Source organism: Lycium barbarum, chromosome 12 (genome assembly GCF_019175385.1).
Source record: "Lycium barbarum isolate Lr01 chromosome 12, ASM1917538v2, whole genome shotgun sequence".
Lineage (NCBI taxonomy): Eukaryota > Viridiplantae > Streptophyta > Magnoliopsida > Solanales > Solanaceae > Lycium > Lycium barbarum.
Window position 1 is genome coordinate 62,842,224 of NC_083348.1, and position 22,834 is coordinate 62,865,057.

Below are 22,834 nucleotides of genomic sequence, written 5' to 3' on the forward strand. Positions count from 1 at the left end.
TCCCATACAATGCAATTAAGGAACTGTGCATATATCAGCATAATATGAGTATAGGACGCTTCTTCTAACTGGCACTAAAATACTAAATTATCAGAGACAAATACAGCTGCATCTGGAAAGAGAATAAGAACTGACATTATTGACCTGAACTTTTTTTTTTTTTTTGGTTATAATCTTGTTGCCACTGTCTCCTAAAAGCTCAATTTTGTTATAGATTTCAGAGCTTCCATAAAGGATACAGTATTAAGGAATATTTTTTGTCCAGTTACAGTTGGACTCATAGATTTCATGAAATCGCTTCGATGGCCATGTGCTATTTGACTTTAAAATATGAGACTTTTACATGATTATTCAGGCTGAGTAAAAAAACTATCCGTCTGTATCCATTTACAAAATTGTACAGTACAATTTTGAATGTTATATACCTTCGGGATATACAATTTACATAATTCTAATCTCTGAAGGTATCATGGAGTAAAAATTGTTGAAATACACTGTTGTATACTTGCAACATTACTATATATAAGGGAGAATCCCTAACTTTTGTAGTTCTCACATGATTTTTTTTGTCCATTTTACTCTCAATTGAAGCTTTAATTACCTTAAAAGTTATCATCTATTTTGGTAGATATGAATAACTATATGGGCTTTTTAATACTACAAAGAGTGATGATGTGTAAAACGCGATAGTGACACTACAAAAATCTATTTTTCAACCAAATCTAAATGTTTTTTTAATCCATTTTACACATAATTGAAGCTTTAATTATCTTGCAAGTTTTCACCTATTTTGGTAAATATAAATAGCTATATGGGTTTTTTTTAATGCTATAAGGAGTGATGATGTGGAAAAGGTGATAGTGACACTACAAAAAATTCATTTATTCAACCAATTCAAAATTGATCAAAAAGTTTGTTGTCTTTCTTTTATATGGAAATTATTATTACACTTGTTTCAAATTTATTTTATCCTATAAAATATTCTATAGACAAGTAAAAACATTATCGTGACATTCTCTTTCTACCTTAGTACATGCTCAATTATTAATTAAAATGGAAAAGGGTCAAATATACCCCTGAACTTTGGAAAATAGTTCATTCATACCCTTCGTTATACTATTGGGTCAATTATGCCTTTGCCGTTATACTTTGAGTCCAAATATACCCTTCTTTTATACTTTGAGTTCAAATATATCCTTTCTCCGTTAAAATTGTCCAAAGTGGACGTGAGATATGACGTGACACTAATAACTTGGTGAGGTGGACACCACATGGCATGCCACCTCACCACCCCAACCCATTTACCTCTCTTTTCCCCTTCTTCTTCCACCACTACCATTACCATCTCCTTCCCTCCACAACCTTTGCAACCATTAGCACTATCAAATCTCATCTATCGCACACCAAAATCCGTAGTCAAATTTTCCTGTCTAAATTGAATACTAAATAGACCCATATTAACTAATGAATAATCTGACATAAAGAAATTTCACATTTTTGTTCATCCTTGGAGAAGAGGAAGTGACAGAATAATTAAAACCACAGAAATTTGATAATGGTAGTAAAGTCACCTAATTCCCCAATTTTCCTCCATATTATTCTCATTTTCCTCAGTCCGCTCTTTTTTCCCTACTTTGTCGTTAATGGTAATAAAATCAAAGGGAAAATAGAAGTGACTGAACTGAATCAATTAATTGAATTCGAAATATTCTGGATATATCGTGATCGGTACTTTATTATATTCTGAATCAATCGGTGTGGTGGTGCTAATGGTTGCAAAGGTTGTGGAGGGGAGGAGATGGTAGTGGTGGAAGAAGAAGGGGAAGAGAGGGGTAAATGGGTTGGGGTGGTGAGGTGGCATGCCATGTGGTGTCCACGTCGCCGAGTTGTTAGTACCACGTCATATCTCATGTCCATCTTGGACAATTTTAACTGAGAAAGGGTATATTTGAACTCGAAGTATAAAAGAAGTGTATATTTGAACTCAAAGTATAACGACAAGGGCATAATTGACCCAATAATATAACGAAGGGTATGGATGAACTATTTCTCAAAGTTCAGGGGCATATTTGACCATTTTCCGTAATTAAAAATTATTTTTATATATAGCTAAAAATATTTGAAAAAAGTAATTACATACACGTTTATGGAATTACAATAGATATTTCTTAAAAAAAGAAATTAAATAAAAAAAATAAAAAATACATCATTTGTTAACAATTTTTTTTAGGAAAAGGAAAGATTAAAGTAAGAAAAACCAATAATTTCATTAACTTTTCGGTTCCTTTTGTATGATTTAATTCAAAGGAACACCTAAAAAAGTATTTCGTCATATCAATAATTTTACTTATTTAATTTTAAATACAATTTTTATTTATAAGTTAACTTCATTGACGTCATCATATAACAATTTATAGCATCAAATATTTTTTATATTACTTGAATACCGTAAATATTTTATTTTCCCCAAAAATGGGTTAGCCAATATAAGTTTAATTGAGAAAAAAATAAATAAGTTAATCCAACATAAGGTAAAACTCAAATTGAATCATTAAAGACTTTAACCCCAAAAATCAATATATATTATAAAGCTAGGCATAGATAAGGTGATGTGACACCTCTCTACGATCTCCATTAATAGTTATCTTTTTTCTCAATTTTTTGAGTTTTTTCTCTTATATTCCCCTCAAAATATTTGCTGAAAATAAAATTACTCTATCAATAAGTCTAATAATTATTACATTCATTGCGAAATTAGAAGGGAAAGACATCCTTCCATATTCCTTATTGTAAATTAAATCTTTTATATCCATTACTGCTTAAATTTTTGTGACGACACTAATCCATATCGTTTGCAATAAAAGTAAACTTTACACTAACTTCTGAAATTTCCAAACACGGTTGGTTTTACATATTTAATTCCCTTTAATTCCATCTGCTAACGTATAAGCTAATCAATGCAAATTCATTACTCAATTAAAGGGTAAAGAGATGAAGAGATTTCAGGTGGTCCCTAAGTACTGCCTAAACTAGGAGAAATTAATATTTTCCCGATGTTGCAGTTGTTGACAAAGGCGAAGGAGAAATTATGGTCTGTTGTTGAGCTTTTCTTGACATATTTCCACGACAAGTACTGCATTGTGATACCATAAAACATTGAATATAGCTTATACAGTAACTCATTGTCGTGGTCTTTTACCATTGCTATTTTTCCTCAAGTATTTCTTAATAATTTTTTGTAATTTCTTACTAATATATTTCCCCAAAAGGTGTTTTATCGGCATTTGTAATTCTTTGTGTTGAGGAGTTTCATGGTAGGAGTAATTCTCTACCTATTTGGATGGGCTTATGACTTTTCACTTATAAACCAAAAGTCATAAGTTAGGAATTCCAGCTTATGATTTTTGACTTATTTTTGTCATTTTAGCTTAAACACAAGTGCCTAAAAACATTTTTTTATTTTACCCAAACACGACAAAAGTGCTTAAAAGCTATTTTGGCTTAAAAACACCTAAAATAAGACAATCCAAACAGGTTCTCAATCAAATATTTGTACTCCTGTCAAATGACCATGAAAAAGAAGAAAAGAATCTATTTCTAAAAATAAAAACATGAAATTTCTGGAAAAGCATTTTCTATCCTTTCCATTATAAATATTTAATAAAATTATTTCCTGTTTCATAGTGCATAATTGGTTGTAGAAAGCTTGAAGATGAATGGACTTTGTCTTTTGTTTATTTGTTTAGTTTGCCCAGGTTATGTTAAGCTCTTTCATATTTCAGTTATTTGAAGTGTGTTCCATTTGATGGGAGTCATGGGACCAGAAGTGTCTCTTTTTCACAAAGATAAAGGAGATATCATAAATGAGTAAATGACTGTTAATTGTTGATTATAGTGTCGCGATATTGAACGTTTTTTCAAATAAGTTATCAAATGTGGGCTCAGTATAAAGTCTCACGATCAGAATAAATTATACTCGTTACCCTCTGTTTGGATGGTTGTTTCCCGTGGTTCATTAATGTACAGTATGATATGTTCTTTTAGGATAGTTAAAAACTTATGAACATCCAATGCTTTCATCAATCATATTTATTTATTATGATTAAGTTATGAAGATGTATATGAAGAGATATGTTGCATATTCATTTAAATGGTACGAAGACTTAATACGAGTAAAAAATATGTGTGTGTGATAAATTTTAGATCAAAAAATTCGTATATCCTTTTCTGGGTTCATCTTTTGCCTGTTTCCCTAAATTTTTGTTTATATTTTTTTATAAAAAGCTTAAAATTATCTAATTACATTACTCAGTTACTACTACAAGGTGCAGAAATATGAGCAAAAAGTACAAGAGATAAATATATAATAAGAAACTAAAATTGTGTTAATACTATTCATATGGCTATAATAAGAAAAGAAAAAAAAATGTTTCAAGAATATTGTACTGATATATCCTTATTCGCCCTTCTTTTCTCATCTTTTATGGAATTAACTTTTATATACATGTGTATATATGAAAATCATATATTTTATGCCGATTACATTTACAAAAAGATCATTTTGGTAGTTTATTAAAGTCAAGTACGCGTGGAAAAATTAATTAGTTTCAGCATAATAAAAAGGAGAAGAACTTTGGTACATGCATTTGTTTGAAAATAAAAAGAAAGTCTAAATATACTCTAAGAAAAATGTTCTTTTCCAACTTACAAAAACTTTCATTTGATTCAATATTTTAGAAAGATTGAGAAATTGTCGAACTACCTTTACAACAATATAGTGTTACAAAAACAAAACAAAAAGCAAGAGTAGCAAACAAAACACACAAAATAGGTTGTAAATATAAATTTTAATGTAGTTTGGAGCACCGGACAAATGACACTAGTGTGATTATATATCCGAATGCATACTACGTGCATACATGCTGCGTTTTGTAAATGCCTTTTTTCTAAATAAATATGAAGTGTAATATTTTTTAAAAATGACTATTTTCGGATATTGTTTTTTGCAGCATGGACATCCACATTAATTTCCGTTAAAATATGGAGGTTAGTGTAAACTAGTTAATGTTGGGATGCTCTAAAGCTCCCCAAAAAACATAGAGAACTGAAGTCTATGAAAAATTGGTAGACTTCTTAGATCTCCTGCACCTGGCCCTCCTTTCATAGTTGGAAGACCAAGTGCAAGGTATCTGCCAATTTAGGATTGTCACGTAATCGAATTAAATTAAATTTAGATAGACTAAAACATGTTCATGAGTTAATAAACGAGTAATGGCTTCACCTGTCTAAGTTTGCCAGGTGAGTTTGATTAATGCATCATAACCCTTCTTACCTAATCTAAAACTATTTTTTCATTCATTTATTTCTATTTTTAAATGTATAATTTTGTAATTAAATTGCTAAAAGTGATGTATTGTGCAACAAAATAGAGTTTGTAACTTAAATTTCCAAAACCATTTTTTTTTCCAATTATCTGTTAACAAACTATTACTACATGTTGATATGATTGAATTTTGAGGTAGTAATATGGCCTAAATTGACCTAACCTTTTTGTTCCGTCTGGCCAAACACGAACGAATTGGATTAGATGGATTATACATTTTTAGGTTAAAATTGACAATCGTACTTGTCATGCAATGATAATACTAATAGGTTATGTGGATGTACATATTGATGGAGATTTTCCACTATATTCCGCGCAACTCCTTAAAGTCTTACCTCCGAACCAGGACATATAACTTGTGTAGCTAAACTTTCAAAATTTACTTTTCTTTAACTTCTTAAAACAATTTTTGCTGCTACTAACAAAAAAATTATTATTTCTCCTAAAAGCTTAATCAAATGCTGTTAAAATATCTCAAATCGGTGGCTTAAGGGATGGGCGGACTCCTTATATGAACTTGAACACTCCTTCCCTCAAAAGCTAGCTTTTGGGGTTGAGTTAGCCCCATGATCCATTTATTTATAAATACTTATAAACTCTTTAAAATAAATGTCTTGTTTTATTTACTCAAAAGCTTGGACAAGCAAACTATTAATACTCTAGCATAGGTTAGTGTCGTGATTGGGGAAGCTTGGTACCAACGTGTAGTTTGCTTCTCCTAATGAAAAATGAGGATAGTGATTGATGTTCAGTAAGGACAAATTAGAAGGATATTTAACAAGTCAATAATTCATTGCACAAGATCCATATTGTCTTGTATAGCACATGCCTCCAAAAAAAACATTTTGAACCAAAATACCCCAACAAAAAAAAAATTACTAAAGTACCTATAGCGCAGTATTTTACTGCGCTATAGCACTAACGGAGACGGACCCGTCAAGTCCTATAACGCAGTAAAATACTGCGCTATACGAAATACGGTCTGACCTATAACGCATTATTTTACTGTGTTATAGGAGTTTGCCTCTCTCCTATAACACAGTAAAATCATGCGTTATAGGCCTCCACTATAACCAGATCGGGTTCCACCACTGGCCCCTCCAGTGGCAAAAAAAAATTAAAAACGCCATTGGAGGCGAGCCAAGGTGGTTCCCACGCATTAAAAACGTTGTTTTCTATTAAATTTCATCCGGAAAGTTTAGATTCTCGGTATATTCAAGTCAAGGAGCAAGATTCTAAGTTCGAATTTTGAGAAAAAGCGGCGTACAACTCGATGAAAATAACTCTACAAAAAATCTTTGATTAAGGTTTTCTACTTTTGTTATTATTTTTTTATATACATTATATTGCATGCATGTTTAACATTTAATCGTCATTAATTTAAAAAAAAATCAAATTTCATTTTTTTTGGGGGGGGGTTTGATCAGCTAGGCAGTGGCTTAGGCCACTGTTCCGTTTTTGTTTTTTGTTTTTTTGGTTTAATTCATTATTTGTTAAATGTTTATGAATTGTTAATTTGTTAATTTGTTATATGTTTATGAGTTGTTAATTTGGTTAATTATTTATGAATTGTTAACATTGTTAATTTTCTATATGTTTATGAGTTGAATTTGGTTAATTATTTATGAATTGTTAATGAATTATTATTTTTTTAATTGAGTATTTGTTAAATATTCTTTATGAATTGAAAGAAGTTGATTGGTAATGAATTATTATATTGTCAACATTTTGTTTGGATGATTGTTATGTATTGTTTTGACATTTATCGTATTGTGTTGTATTATATAGGACCAAATCAGTGGTTACATAAAATAGAACCTTTCGTCATTACATAACAATAAAATTAAAGTAGCAATCAAAGCAAACATTTTATTTATACTAACAACATAATATAATACAATAGGTAACAACCATCCAAACAAGTTGTAAACGATTATGAAATGTTAATCTATACAATTTTAAAAGCATGAATATATATGTTAAATAAAAAAAATTATCTTAAAAAGAATAGTTAAAGTTCTTCTTTTCATAAATACATAAGCTAACGATAAAAATGTAAAGTTTATAGGAAAATATGTGGTCGATGAATATGAACTCTTAGTTTAATTTTATCGTAGTTGTGTTGGCTATTTGGTCAACTAAAAATATATCACATATTCAAAATAGAGTTCCAAACAAATATTACTGCTAAATTTCGATTAGTTAATATAATTTATCTTTCATTTCAAGAATAATGACTAATTTAGTTTGTACAGACCGGACTCTTTCATGGATCCGAATGTTCCCCCTGGGGCCGATGATCACCCGGGGCCCGCTGTTCACCCGGGGCCCGCTGATAGATCAGTATTGTCTTTGCAAGACAATCATAGGTCAGAGTTATTATGGGCCGGTACTATAGGGATATCTACTAGGCTCCGTCCCCGTAGGCTGCAGAGAGCGTGGACTCTTTTACGCGAGCACCCCTCACACCCTCGCGTGTTGGAGATATTGTTTCGGGGCGGCATCTACCGTTGCGTGTCCGTTGGTCGGGTACAACATGATTGGGCGCTCATCACGGCCATGGTTGAGCGGTGGAGGCCAGAGACACATACCTTCCATCTTCGCACTGGTGAGGCCACGATTACACTTGAGAATGTAGAGGTCCTCTTTGGATTGCGGGTTGATGGAGAGCCACTGTACACTCGGTACGAGCCTCCTCCTGGTCAGACGTGGGTGACAGAGTTGACTAGGCTCACCCACTTCGTGTCTGATGCCGCGGCCCAGATATCCGGACAGAGTCGGGTTCAGCTTAGTGCACTCTGCACTTATTTGGAGGGTCTGGATCCAGTTGACGACGGCACCCCGCAGGACGATGTTGATCGTCATGCCCGTTTGTACCTGCTTATTATATTCGGGGGCATCTTGTTCCCGAATTCATCAGGTGCCTTTGTCAGTTTACGTTACTTATTTTTTTTGGAGCATCTGGACCGCTTGGGAGACTACAGCTGGGGCGGTGCTGTTTTGGCGTATCTTTACAGATGCCTGTGCCGAGCGTCTATTGGTGCTGTCAGAGATGTGTGTGGATTTTTTTCTCTTCTCCAGGTAATATTTAAGTGTGCGTTCCTTTAATGTCAACAAACCTCTTGAAAGGGCGACTAAAAAATCGTAGTTTCTAATATCGATTACAGTTATGGGCGTGGGAGAGGATGCTACCTTTTCATCCCGTACCTAAGCATCACCTCGAGATTGACATGCCTTATGCGAGGAGGTGGACAGCGGGTTTTGACCGGGATGTCGATACGCACCACAGTATTCTTCCATTCCGGGACCAGCTTGATCACATGACGGATGATGCGGTAAAACTATTTAAATTTACATTAATAATTTAATTAAGCGTCTTTTCTACATGGTGATCACTGATTTGTATTTATATGTTATGCAGCTATTTATATGGACGTCATACGCTGCTATATTAGATGGTTTGCCCCCCTTCTGTAGGGCAGGGAGTTTGGAGGTCGCGGTGTCCATTGATACACATGGACATCGTAGAGGATCACATGCCCGAGCGTGTCTTACGACAGTTTGGGCATACACAGAGTATACCCCCTGATGTCCATCATGAGCTCCGACACTACCAGCGGGACGATCGGGCTGCCATTGATGATAATTTTTTGGCTTTCATGGATGTCCAGCTCCACCGTTGGGAGAACAGGTTGGGCACTTTAGCGGTGGTCGGCCATTTGACTCCCATTGAGCATTACATGCGCTGGTATCATCAGATCACACGCCGATTGATCGGTAACCCAGCTTTGCGTCCCTCTAGGGATGTAGGATATTCAGCACTCACGGGGCAGTACGAGGCATTGGTAAATTTATCGTATTTAGATTTATCTAATTTCATTAATTGTTACGTTTCAAAAATAATTTTTTTTTGTTTCTGTTAAACACAAATGCAGCTGGTGGCAGTACAACGTTTACGCATCTTGGGGTTAGAGCATATGCCTTACCGTGGGCTTGCAAGGCTTGCCGCGGAGATGGTTAGGATTTCCGAAGATGGTATCCGCCAGGCAGGCGAGATTAGGCGCATGGCGGAGCCTGTTCCGGAGGTTGAGTATCAGGCAGCACTGGGGGCTCCCAGAGGAGGAGGCCGTGCTGGCAGAGGACGTCGTGCTGCCGGAGGACGCCGTGCGCGTAGAGGACACGGCGTTGCTGCTAGAGGACCTGGTGGTGAAGGACTGGTAGATGAGGCGGATGAGGCCGATCCCATTCCAGAGGGCGTTCACGGTCTAGTCCATCCGCAACCCTTCCAGGCCGGTGGCAGCTCACCTGGATACTCACCTACGTTTACGCCGGCGCTCTTACTTGCTGAGATACTCGGGTCTTCATCACAACCGAGCCATAATGCATACATGGAGGAGCGTGATAATGTTGATTGGGCGGCGTTACGCGCTTCATTAGCTGATGAGCGGCCTGTGAGGAATTTAGAGGGAGCCCGGATTCTTGACTTTGATGAGTTTTTGATCCCGGTTAGTATTTAAAATACTTATTTGTTCATTTAAATTATTTATTTTAAATATATATATGATATTCATTATTTAGTAATATTTTATATTTTAGGATTCGGCGCCAGCGGGTCCATCAGAGCCACCCACTTAGCCTGTCGAGGCAGAGCTGTCTTCTCATGAGAATACCGAGGCGCATGTAAGTTTTTTACTTAAAACTAATTTTATTCAATATAAGGTCAATATTTAATATACATATTTGATCATTTAAAGTACTTATTATTTCTTTTTCTTTTTTTTTTTTCATATTTTAGGATTCGGCGCCAGCGGGTCCATCAGAGCCACCCACTCAGGCATTTTCTCATGGGTCTGCCGAGCCAGCAGTGTCCTCCCATATGACTACCGAGCCACAGGTAAGATTTTTATTAAAATTTATTTTATTCAATATAAGGTCAATATTTAATATACATATTTAATCATTTAAAGTACTTCATATTTTAGGATTCGGCGCCAGTGGATCCACAGGAGCTGCCCATTCCGGAGCATTCTCATCAGCCTGCCGAGGCAGAGGTGTCTTCTCATGAGACTACCGAGGCGCATGTATGTTTTTTACTTAAAACTAATTTTATTCAATATAAGGTAAATGTTTATTTAATTTTTATAACTTTTACTTGGACTTCGAACAACATCTCGTCCAGGAGACTACCTCATATTCACCATCACACCCATTTCAGGAGGCTACAGACCCATCTCAGGAGCCTTCTCAGGCGCCCGTTGACACATAGGTTTTATTAAATAAATAACGTTAATGTATTCAACATAAATAAGAAATGGTACTAATATTTATATATTTTTCAGGTTCATCCTTCAGCGCCTGCGGTGGCGACTCCCGACGAGGAAGAGGTCGAATTTCCAGACCCAGCTCAGCCTGAGGTTCTGAGTGTGCTAGCGGGACAAGATCCCAAGAAGAAGCACGTTCTAGTTAAGGGCGCAAGGGCTAGGGGAAGAGGAGATGATCACGACTTGGAGCGCCCGGTTATTAAGAGGAAAAAGGGCGACGGAGACGATGGCGAGGGCGGTGGGGATGGTATGAGCCTTAGACCTAGGGATAGTCTCCGGCATGCTACATGTGGGACCCATCCTCGATAGTGTATATACATTAGTGTTGTACAATTTATCGTAAATATTATATATTTTTTGCATATTTATAAATATTATCATTAGTCTTTATTATTGATAATAAAAAAATGTGACACATTCGAAATAAAGTTAAGCATTAATTTAAAAATAAGACGAAACCCTAAAAGATAAATAACTTAAAGCTAATGACTACAAGTCTTCAAACAAAAAGGGACTTCGAGCACTTTTCAACTATTAAAACGACAATTTAAAGTATCACGTATTCTTGATGTGTTGAGCCTATTTTATTAATTGTACAAATATAACTAGAGTTCTATATAAAATATTGAAGTTTCGGAGTCTCAAAGCATGATTAATATACGGCTAAACTACGTAAAAAAGATAAATTACGTAAAAAGGAGTGAATGGAAATGGGAGACTCCTATAACGCATTATTTTACTGCGTTATAGGAGTTTCTCTCCCTCCTATAACGCGGTAAAATAATGTGTTATAGGTCGGACCGTATTTCGTATAGCGCATTATTTTACTGCGTTATAGGACTTGACGGGTCCGTCTCCGTTAGTGCTATAGCGCAGTAAAATACTGCGCTATAAGTACTTTAGTAATTTTTTTTTTTGTTGGGGTATTTTAGTTTAAAATGTTTTTTTTTTAGACATTTTGGTTCCGGACTCTGCGTGGAAGTCCCCTGGTGAACCCATTGGTCTCCGACATAAATTGGTCTCTGCGTGGAAGTCCCCTGGTGAACCCATTGGTCTCCGACATAAATTGGTAAAATCACGTTCATTCCCTCTCTTTTTTCTTTAATAACATTCGCGGTATTTGACAATTTCAGAGAAAAAGAAAAAAAGTTAATAAAATATTATAAGTATCTTTAAAATTCGAACATGCAATATTAAATGTGTCTTTACATTCCAACGATTATAAGAACATGCTATTATTATCAATAAAATAAAAGGTTTAAAGTTAAAAGAAGTCTGTAAAAAATACTCCATATAAAATAGGGTTAATTATTTTTAACGGGTAAAAAAGAAAGAGTACATGCCATATAAGTTAGCAAAGAGATAGTATAATCTAACCGATTTAATTAATTATATGACTTGTTTATATTATCCCTATATATTTGCTATAAACACTTTATTTGTAATGAGATTTGGAGAGAAATAACAGTATAAATATTTTTTTATGGGTGGCAAGAATCAGCTCGTTAAGGATACGTGATCGAACAATATCTCACCATTTAATACAATGATGGAATGTGAGGAACACTACTAGAAAAAGGTGTTTTTTCCGCCGGCACTCAGTGAAAATTTTGTGCTATAAAACATGATTTTTCCACCTCATCAAACCAGCTCATTGGGAAAATTCATGATGAGAAACTGGTTCCCACTGAAACGCAAGGAAATTTCATACTTTTTTCATGTGAAAACAATAGTATTTAAATTTTTTCCACTGATATTTAATGAGAAATAACCACTTCATATTTTTCAGTAGGAAAATAGTAATTTTTTAAACGTGGCAGGTTCCACTAATGTCAGCCAATAACAGGCAAAAAGAAAAACCGAAACCAAAACAAAAGAAAAGGATTGGGCCAATATAAGTGCTACTTAGTACTTTCTAGATTTGGTTGGTAAACTCATTTCTTTCCTAATTAGTGGATGGGATACTTTCTTAGATTTGGCAGATTTTGTTATCTTTATCACACGTTGCTATCAAATAAAAAATACATATTTGGGCTTATTTTTCCAGAATGTGACATCAGCTAAGCAACTGCAAGACAGAATTATTCTTTGGGGATATTTATGATGGATTATGCTCATATTCTTTGCAAGGATACAAAGATTTGCATGCCAGGCACAAAATGACAAAAATTTCGATATTTTTATAAGAAAGTACAATCGGAAGAAGTAACTCTCGTGACAAAAGAATAGGTGAAATAGTTAACAGAATTGATCGTATTCCAAAGTAGTTCCCCATTATGACAAGGCAAGAATTAAGGGTGAATTTTTATATACGTAAAGCAAACATAGTTTAACTCTTTTATGTGATTGAACCAACATATCTTGGACCCGATGTTCTTTTTTCCATATGTTCAAGAAGGTACCGATGTGATCTTTTTATCCCTTAAAGAGCAAAAAATGTACAAACTAAACTTAGTTTTCCTTATTCTTTTTTTCTTTTCTTTTCTTTTCCCCTTTAGGTTAGGATTAGAAAGATAGATAGACGGGCTAGTAAGGGACAGTAGGGTAATCTCATTTCTTTTGTGGATTATCATTTAAATTTTATCTTTATCTTTAAAAAGTCGTGCGAATACAATTTATTCCTTACAAAATTTTAGATTGTAGTCTAACGTTCTCTTACGAGATTTAAGTTTGCTCATAGAAAATCTTTAGATTTGTAGAAATGTTCGAACTTCCGATCCTTATTATGTGCGTATTGACAATTCTCTGTGTAAACAGATAAATAAATAGAAGTACTCTTCTAACCGTTTTAACTTTTTGTATGAAAAAACCTACAACCCAATATTCACTCTAGTATTTGAACGACCAGAGGTCTGAGGTTTGAGTCTCTCACCCACCTATCAATAAGATATTAAAAACTTTATGTATTAAATCTAATAAAGCAGCTCACATATAACACGACATGTTGCAAACAAAAAGAAATAAAAGTTCCTACAATTCAACATTATAGACATAAATCTCTAGATACTCTCAAGTCTCAAGAACCCTTCTTTGCAATTATGTGACAGCTTAGAGCTTTGAAGCAATTTTTACAGCCATCGCAACAGAATGTGTAGCAGTTCCGTTTACCACATTCCTTACAAGACCTACTTTGATCATCTATCTCAAGGAAATAGACATCACATTCCATTTCTTCCCTTCACAATCAGTTTGAAAAAATAACTCATCATACGCTATCAGAATTACTCATAGGCTCATAGCCAATAGAACGACTTGATTATGTGAGAAATAAGAACATGACAGGCTCTTGAATTTGATTACTTGAAGTTAATTTCAGTTTTCAGGGCAACAATGAGATGCAACTAGAGTAGCAAGTTGAATCCATTACTTTAAGTTTGCATTTGCATACACAACTGAATCTCATTAGCTTCTTGCAACCCTAATCCCTCTTCAATCTCTCATTAGCTTATTGCAATCCTAATCCCTCTTGAATCGCATACGAGATCCTGACAACAATATAAACAACTACAACTCAATTCCAAGCCAGTTGGAATCAGCTATGTGAATCTTCATGATTCAGGTCACTCCATTCAGACATGTCAATCAAGTTAAATGAAATACCAACTAAGCGTTAGTCCTGACTAATTGGCATCACCTTAAAAGAATAACTAATTGGTAGCACCAATATGGAAATGTTATGGAGACAACTAAGCCTTGATACCAATTAAGAATATTTAAAATGTTGAAAATCATTCCTGCTACCTGATACTTCCTTTTATATTGTCAGAACAGAGACAGAAAAAGTACATGAAAACAACATGAGTATTCACAATTTTCATCAAAGTACAATTCCTAAGTTAATCAGTTTGAGCAAAACGAGTTCTATATTCGCATAGGAGAAGACACGTGAATCAACTTAGAATAGTGTCCCCTTCTCCTACAGTGGTTCACGGTAGTCCAGTAGTGTCCAAAAACATATACAACAGAAAAGATAACAAAGATGTTAGCATCTAGCTTCAAACTTAAAGCAAAATTCTGAAGCCATTGAGCTTTTTGCGAAATGAAGACCACCATATCACCGTTCTGCCTTAATAAAATGCGCAGTAAGTAGTTTCATTACTCCAAATCCCAAGAAGGTATCAACATGAAACAGTTCTTTCAACTTCTCATCACATATTATCTTCCTCTTATCAGACGGATCCTTCAAGATAAAGAAAGAAAACTTTAGCTAATGCCGAACTTCCTTAAAGTCTATACTTAACAAACCAAGGCAATCCAGTCAGATCATTATACAAATCATAAAATTGAATCTGGAAACGCAGCTTCTGTCCCTCAACCAAACATACTCAAAAGGAAATATTAAATGCTTAAGTTGGCAGCCACTAATGAATAAGTGTTCTTTTCTCGTACATAAGAAATTTGCATCCTGTTTTACATGCTCATCAAAAGTTCTTTCTAGATGCAAAGTTAAGTTGCCTAGTTACTGAATTGACTCTAGCTTCTCATGATATATACTAGGACTCAAAGAACATAAAAACTCTCAACAAATTAGCCCGCAGGATACATACTTCCACTGTTTAAAAAAGGTGACTTTCCACATGATGAGAGTCTCATCATCCACTCTTGGTGAGAGAACCAAAAGGAAATTCAAGCCAAACATAAAGAATATAGTAGCTAAGAGATTATGCCATATTTTACAATCAATGCTCAAGCAACATTCTGAAATTAATTAATTAACAACATTTTCTAAGAAAAAGTAGACCACTGAAATTGTTTCTGATTTTGTAAATTCTACACTTTATCTTTCGTTTTATAATGGTAGCGTCCAAGCCAACTTGCACACACGTCGACTGTTTCACTGAGTACCTGCTGCCTTCCTCTAGCATTAGGTATCGGACAACTCTGCTCACCAAAACTTAGGCAGATCGTAAGAAACCACTACTTAACTTAATGCAAAAAATGGAGATATAGCAATTAAATAACACAAATTTTTGGTTGGACCGATGGGAGGAGGTAACGAGTGGAATTGAAAGAGGAGCAAGGGAGAATTCCCTCATTGGTCAGGAAGCATGAGGCGGAAGTAACCAAAATGAGGCAGAAAAGAAATAAATTTGTTTCACCTCTACAACAAGTTTCTTTTAAAGAAAAAAACCATCCTCGGAAAGATACATATCTCCCTATGAAAAGTAAATGAATTAATGTCCCTACTCTTGGCATTCTTGGAGCCAACATAGTAAATATGTTGGAGACACCCAGGGGCATGGCCTATGGTCAGTGAAGTGGGTGCAAACCTTGGAGACGAGTTCAGATCCCAACGTAGACAAAAAAGACGAAGTGATTCTTCCTATTTTCTTAAGCCTTGGTGGACAAAGTTACCAAATATTTGTGTTGACGGGAGGTAACAAGTACTCGGTAATAGTCAAGATGCACGCAAGCTAGCCCAGACACCACCGCTATAAAGAGAGTAAAAGATAAATGCTGGAGGCTGGAGATCCTTAGGGAGCAAACCATGAAAACATAAGTGACCCGATTCAGTGACAATTCATGTCTATGATGTTTCATCAAAAAAAAAAAAATCATGTCTTTGATGTCCTTCAAGAGATTTCAAAATTCTTATTAGAATCCAAAATTGGTTGAGAGTATTGAATGCAGTCTCGTCATATATCTTGGATAATCCAGACCTCATGAGTTTAGTTTTTGACATTGAGCTGGCCCAAGGTCCACTTCATAACATAGTATCAACCTAGACCCATCCTTGATGTTGGGTTACCCAACATTGCGTCCCCATGTTATATTGTCCGCATTCCAAATTTTCAGTCCTGGACCTAGGGAGGAGAGTTGACGATTAGGGTTGTAGTCTTTTTATATGGTTTGGACATTCCATTTTATTTAGAATTTTTAATTGAAGATTGAATTCATGAGATAGAGCAGTTTCCTTCCAAAACTACCTGCAACCGACTTATTTCTTCCTAAAATCAGACCTATTGAGGCAATAACAGTAGACATCTATACTGGCTTCAGGTGATTAGAAGCTACCACTAAATATTGCAAGAAAGCTATTTTATGTAGCAAATGAAAGCATCAAATATCTGACAAAATCAAGCAACATTCAAGTATGTATCTGTTACCAGCAACATTGACTTAACTAAAGGCAAAAAAAGGTGAGCACCTACTGCAAGCCATATTGACAATGACCTACCTAAAGCGATCTTTCCAAAGCGAGAAGTAACGGATTGCAACAACAAAGACACACTATAGTGACCTTTAGGCTAATTTTTTAAGGACTAAAAAGAAAAGAAATAAGTTGAGGTTAATCTAGCGGAGAAAGAAATTAGAACAGATACCAAAAATTAATCTCTACCTGCAAGTCATTCTGCTTAATGTATTCCCAAATTTTCTTAACAACATTGGATCGAGGCAGTTCACTCTCTCCAGTACCGAGGAACTTTATTAAGGCATCAGAAAGCTTGATGGGAGCAAGAATTCCAGAGTTCTGCCGCTTTTCCTTTCTCTTTGGCTCATCTGAATCTATTATCACATAAAGGAGGGATCAAATATATTGTTAACAAATAGTGCATTGCATATGGACAAAAATAAAACTATATAAGAATCTAGATTTGTTAGCAACAAAAACAATGTAGGGACAAATAAAAATCCTTTACCATTTTTAAATGTAAATCATGGAGCAGAATCGAAATAAAGTTACAGGGATAAATATTACAAGGTACATTTAAGAGATTAAAGAAAGTTTTTTGGCACAAGGACAGTGAGCAAAAGCAACTTTCACAGCTGGGAGAGAGAGAAAAAAAAAATCTGAATAGTAGTTGAACCTAAGTTATTACCTTCATCCTCCTCTTGCTTCTGCCGCTTTTTCTTTGTTGTAGAAGTAGAACTTTTTTCTTTTGCAGTAGAATTTACCGAACCAGAAGTTGTTATTGTGGAAGCTGTTTCATAAGTCACATGAAGTACAAATTAGAAATGCAAGACTTTGAACATGTCAAGAATTAATCAGTCAACAGGTTTTTAGTTGTTAAATCCTAAACTAACAAGCTGCAACATCAGCTAATATTACATATATAAGATTAATGTTTCCTCAAATAGTATTATCGAGTTACATGCTCATCACAAGTTGGAATTAAGACAAAACAACCTACATGAGGTAACATTCTATCATTCTTCATCCCAGCTAAAATTACTATGTCCTCATATATTATTATGGACTTCACGCTAGCCTTTGGATGCAACACATGGAAAAAGTTTATTAATTGCACAGAATGATAAATGATGATAAAACAGTTGTGAAGAAATAAGGTGGCCACAGTATGACATGAAAACCAGTTCACAATGTACTTATAAGAACTCGAAGAAACCCGTCTTGATTTAGATAGTTAAGGAATACAGTATTACATGGCAGAACATAAATAAGTCAACTACATACTAACACGAACTATGTAATTAATCTGAGAAGAGTTGCAGCAAAACTTTATAAGAACTTAACATAAGTCAGTAACAGCTTATATAGCAAGAAGCTCCATGAAAGCGAATTATGTACAAATCTTTCCAAATGGGAAGAATCAATTGTCATAGTAGAGTTTATCATAAAGTATTCAGCAAACCAGGAAAAAGGACAGAAGGAAAAAGAAATAATGAAGAGAAGCGTCTCCAATACCACCATCAGAATCCAAAGGCCAGATATGCTTTGCCAGGGCCTTGTTCATTTGGAACATGTCTATGGTATCCACACCAAAAAGCTCGCGTAATGTGTCATCACAGTTTATATTCCGCCTATTTGATGGGTCTTGCAAATTATTTTCACGAATATAGTGCCACATCCTCTTCACCACCTTCATAGAACATTTGTGAGGATTTAGTTCATGCAAGAAAATATCTATGGCAATGGAGGCTTTAAAAGAGAGAGAGAGAGAGAGAGAGAGAAGCATGCAGAATTGTGCTACCTCAGTCCTTGCAAGTTCTGCTTCCCCGGTAAATTTCTGAAGTTGTGAAGAAAGGCTACATACTTTGGTAAATCCACCAGCTTTCCTTTTAACATTTTCATTCTTCTTCACAGCCCTAATGGGATTTAACGTACCATTAGCTCAACCAGTATAGACTAGACTAAAATACAGAGTTCCCCTTCAGAGGAAAATAAGAAAAATAATTTTTTTCATACAAAATCATGCAGAGATTCATATTGTTTCTCCCACTCAGCATGCCCAGATTCATAACTAATCAAATATAATGATACTAATTGTTAACTGGAAACTTTAGAAGTTCGAAATTTCTGGGTAAACAGGTTTGATACACGAGAATAGTCAGCTTTCAGTAATGTGTAATGATTGAGAGGACATGATCTGCGCATAACCCAAAGAGCGATAAACCAGCTTAACATCACTAATCAGCAAATATCACCTAAGCTCTTTGTTATTACGGTAATTTTTATCTTGCGAGAACCTTTTTGTTATTAGTTTAAATATCATCTTGACTTAACAGGACCAAGTAATGCAGATCCAGAAATGAGTTAAGATGTCACACAACCAGCAGAATTAAACTACACACATGATAAATTCCCCTGCAGTACAGCAGTGACTTCTCCCAGAGAGAAAGAGAGAGCACTCTCTCAGCAAAACTAACTGAACTTCCAGCAAGATAAACTCTCACGTTATGAAAGCGGAAAATAAACTCTCAGGCCACAAAAGGGAGATCCCGACCATATAATCTGCCTAAGCGTTTATGGAAAATATAATCTACCCAAGTTTTCTGATTGTAACTATTCAAAGGAAAGAAAGTAAGATTTTCGTCACTATTATGTTCGGTGTCTACTTTAGATCTTCCTGGCTGTTCAGTAAGATGTCAACTTTCGCTCTTATTTAGTTCTGCTACTCCTCTTCTTTTACGCTTTGCCTGATGGGTCAATAGGGTATATGAAAGGAAATAAAATGGGAACAATGAGCATGATAGTGTATTTTGACATAACATTGCACCAGCTTTCTTATGCATTCCTTTTTCCTTCCTACCCCTTCAAGCCGATCAACCTCTGAGAGATTTTTGTCCTCTTTCCTTTAAAGTTTTTGGTTTGCATCTTCTTTCGCTCTTAATACGAGGAATTTATCATCTTTTTTGCTTAGCCTACTATAACCAAGTAACTTTCTAGATTTCACTCACTTTACACATAGAGGTTCTTCGATTCAACACATGCATGGGGTTGGCTATAGTTTTGCATAACCTCTCGAGAAGATTTTTATGCTGGTTTCTCGAAACATATCTGTTTCAATCATGAGAAAGAATGATAGCGAGAGCAGCTAAGGCCTTCCACAAACAAGAGGAGGAACAAACAATAGTATCTCAGGCTAATGCATCCAGAAATACTACATTTACTTTTTATCAAAAGAAAAATTGGCAACATTAATATCATGGCCGCCCATCACTACTATCTTACACCGCTGGAAAAGCGCCCAACATCTTAACAAGCTTAATAGCAAAATGAGGGTCACGGTTTAGACTTCCAATTGAGCAGTGAACAAAATGAATGAGTTGAAAGATATTGCCAATATATCAAAAAGTGTTGAAAGATATTGCCAATATATCAAAAATTAGAGGTCAAATGTTTACACCTCCTCAAGCAAATCATAACGCAATCCCAATACTCCAATTGTTAAATAGAAAAGGAAGTGACTGAAACATAAGGATGACAAATTGAGCATAGAGTATAACCTTGACAACAACGAGATATTGCCAATATATCAACAATTAGAGGTCAAATGTTTACACCTCCTCAAGCAAATCATAATGCAATCTAAATACTCTTAACTTAATTATTAAACAGAAACGGAAGTAACAGAAACATAAGGATAACAAATTGAGCATAGATTGTAACCTTGACAACAACAAGAACAAAGCAGGCCGTAACAGATAGCCGCAAGATTTCAACTTTCTAATCTCTCTCTCACTCCCACCCACTTCCCCTCTCCTTCCCTACTGCCCGCCTTCCTACCAATCCCAGAATCTTTTCATCCTTTCTATAACTCATAAGTCATAGCAATTTGACACCTCCAGATGGAAAATATACCAAAAGAACTGTTTCAACTGCCCAACATAAGAACATACGGGATCCTTTAAACTGAAAATCTTCCAAAGAAGACCTATACGTATACCACAATTGACGCAATCAACTACGCCTCAATCCCAAACCAATTGGGTCAAGTATATGAATCTTCTATATCCATTCAGCCCTATTTGGGTCAACTTCATATTCAATGTTTCGAGGATTCATTTTTACAAATTCATGTATTATGGCTATTTTTTCACATGCTGGCAACTTATTGCAATCTTTCTCCTTTATCTTTATCCTTTGTTCTAATAAAAATAGTCTGCATGGAACCAGCTGTACAAATCACATAGGTGGAGCTGACGAAAAGAGAACCCGAACAACAACAAAAAGAATCCCGCATTACTAATCTTATTTCAGAAAGGTAATGTATTTTATTTAAAACAGAGTGCTAGATTACAGAAATTTGTATCATTAGCAGTAACCCCCCTTATCTATATAGGCAGTGCACTAAGTCTAACATCAGTTCAAAGCAATTACCAATATGATTTTTACACCAGAAATGCAGAAAGAAAAAAACCTTATTCTTACAACCTTTTTTTCTGTTACCATTCAGTTCTAAGCTATTACCTATATCATTTTTACACCAGAAATGCAGAAAGAAAAAAACCTTATTCTTACAAAAAAAAAAAAAAAAAAAATCTGTTACCATTCTCAAAAAAAATGCAGAAAGAAAAAATGAAAACAAAAAAACCTTATTCTCTAGGACAGTTTGAGTAAAACCACTATATTCTTGCATGACTGTAACAGTGTCGTCTTAAAATAGAATCAACAAAATGTATAATATAATACTCCCTCTGTTTCAATTTGTTTATCTTACTTTCCTTTTTAGTTCGTTTAAAAATGAATGCCTCTTTTCTTTTTTGGCAACTATTTAATTCCAACTTTCCACATGGCATGTTTAAGACCACAAGATTAAAGCACGTTTTGGTACATTTTACATATCTTTTAGTTAACAACAACAAGATTCAAAAGTCTTCTTTACTTTCTTAAACTAGATGTCAAGTCAAAATCAAACAAACAAATTGAAACAGGGGAATAACAATTCAACAATTTAACTTTAGACCGTCTATTTTACCCTTAATGAAATGATTTATAACCACACAAATATCTATAGCTTATTTTAGACTACAAATTTCAAAAAGTCTTCCTTCCATTCTTAAGCTCCGTGCCCAGTCAAACAATCTTATATAATTCTTGCATGATTGTAACAATGTAGTCTTAAAATAGAATCAACAAAATGTACAATACATAATATTTGAACAAGACATCAAAACAAATATCAACAAACATATATTTAAATTTGACATGCGTTAATAAAAAGACATACTTTTTCTTAGAACTTCTTCGTTTAACTTTAACAACAACTTCCTCTTCCTCCTCCTCTTCTTCTTCTTCTTCTTCCTCGTCACTTACTTCCGATTTAACTTGTCCATCATCATTGTTTTCTTCTCCCTCGATTTCTTCATCGTTATTTTCATTGTCAATTTGAAACTGAGTTTCCAGGTAAAGATCAACTTGTTCTCTAATAAACCCTTTTTTATCAGACAAATCAATACCGAAATCCTCTTCGAGTTTACGCCTGACGGTAGCGGTGGTGGTGGTTGTGAGGTCTGACGTGCTTAGGAATTCACGTAGCCGCCCGATGAGCTCTGTGTCTGATACCATTTCTTGCTTCTTGTTTGGGTAAAGTTAGTATTAGGTTTGAAAGAAGAGACGAGAAAGAAGAGGTGAGGTGGAGTAAAGGGGGAAATTTGCCCTGGATTTGGTGGGGTAACCTATACACGTGGGTCTCCAGGAGTAACAACCAAGGCCATTTCTGCTACAATAATGTAATTTATCGTCTCTCACGAATTTTAAATATTTATATAGCTATAAATTATTTTATTTATAAAAGAAGAATTTTAAAGTTGAAGAGTGATATTCTTTTTGAGATAAGCTAAAAGGAAAGAGTGTCGCGTAACTTGTGGAGTACTTGTGGTAATCATTTTAGTTACTCCCTTCTGTATTTTTATTTTTTCAATATATTAAAAATAAATATCCATT

General features: G+C 34.8%; 2 protein-coding genes across 3 annotated transcripts; one reads left to right on the forward strand and one right to left on the reverse strand.

Annotated features, from left to right (window-relative positions):
- The first annotated feature begins 9,545 nt into the window (after positions 1-9,545).
- LOC132624324 (uncharacterized) lies at positions 9,546-13,799 on the forward strand. The gene is made up of 4 exons (XM_060339121.1): positions 9,546-9,888; positions 10,179-10,277; positions 10,366-10,458; positions 13,752-13,799. The coding sequence occupies exons 1-4, from the start codon at positions 9,772-9,774 to the stop codon at positions 13,797-13,799; spliced, it is 357 nt and encodes a 118-aa protein (XP_060195104.1). The 5' UTR covers positions 9,546-9,771.
- Positions 13,800-14,423: 624 nt separating this feature from the next.
- LOC132622467 (upstream activation factor subunit UAF30-like) lies at positions 14,424-22,587 on the reverse strand. Of its 2 annotated transcripts, none has more exons than XM_060337076.1 (6): positions 22,119-22,587; positions 18,639-18,753; positions 18,356-18,527; positions 17,526-17,627; positions 17,045-17,211; positions 14,424-14,884 (listed from the first exon to the last, which is right to left on the reverse strand). In XM_060337076.1, exons 1-6 carry the CDS (start codon positions 22,454-22,456, stop codon positions 14,759-14,761), a joined length of 1,020 nt encoding a protein of 339 aa, XP_060193059.1. In that variant the 5' UTR covers positions 22,457-22,587; the 3' UTR covers positions 14,424-14,758. The 2 variants fall into 2 exon arrangements, with proteins under 2 accessions (XP_060193059.1, XP_060193058.1); XM_060337075.1 differs by having other exon boundaries at positions 18,353-18,527; positions 22,119-22,584.
- Positions 22,588-22,834: the final 247 nt, after the last annotated feature.

Coding starts and splice junctions, on each gene's coding strand:
- LOC132624324 (XM_060339121.1), top strand. CDS start 9,772: ATGGAGGAGCGTGATAATGTTGATTGGGCGGCGTTACGCGCTTCATTA. Junction 9,889..10,178: donor TTGATGAGTTTTTGATCCCG/GTTAGTATTTAA, acceptor TTCATATTTTAG/GATTCGGCGCCAGCGGGTCC. Junction 10,459..13,751: donor CTTCTCATGAGACTACCGAG/GCGCATGTATGT, acceptor ATTATGTGACAG/CTTAGAGCTTTGAAGCAATT.
- LOC132622467 (XM_060337075.1), bottom strand. CDS start 22,456: ATGGTATCAGACACAGAGCTCATCGGGCGGCTACGTGAATTCCTAAGC. Junction 17,628..18,352: donor GCCTTTGGATTCTGATGGTG/GTATTGGAGACG, acceptor CTTATGAAACAG/CTTCCACAATAACAACTTCT. Junction 14,885..17,044: donor TTAAGCAGAATGACTTGCAG/GTAGAGATTAAT, acceptor TTTATCTTGAAG/GATCCGTCTGATAAGAGGAA.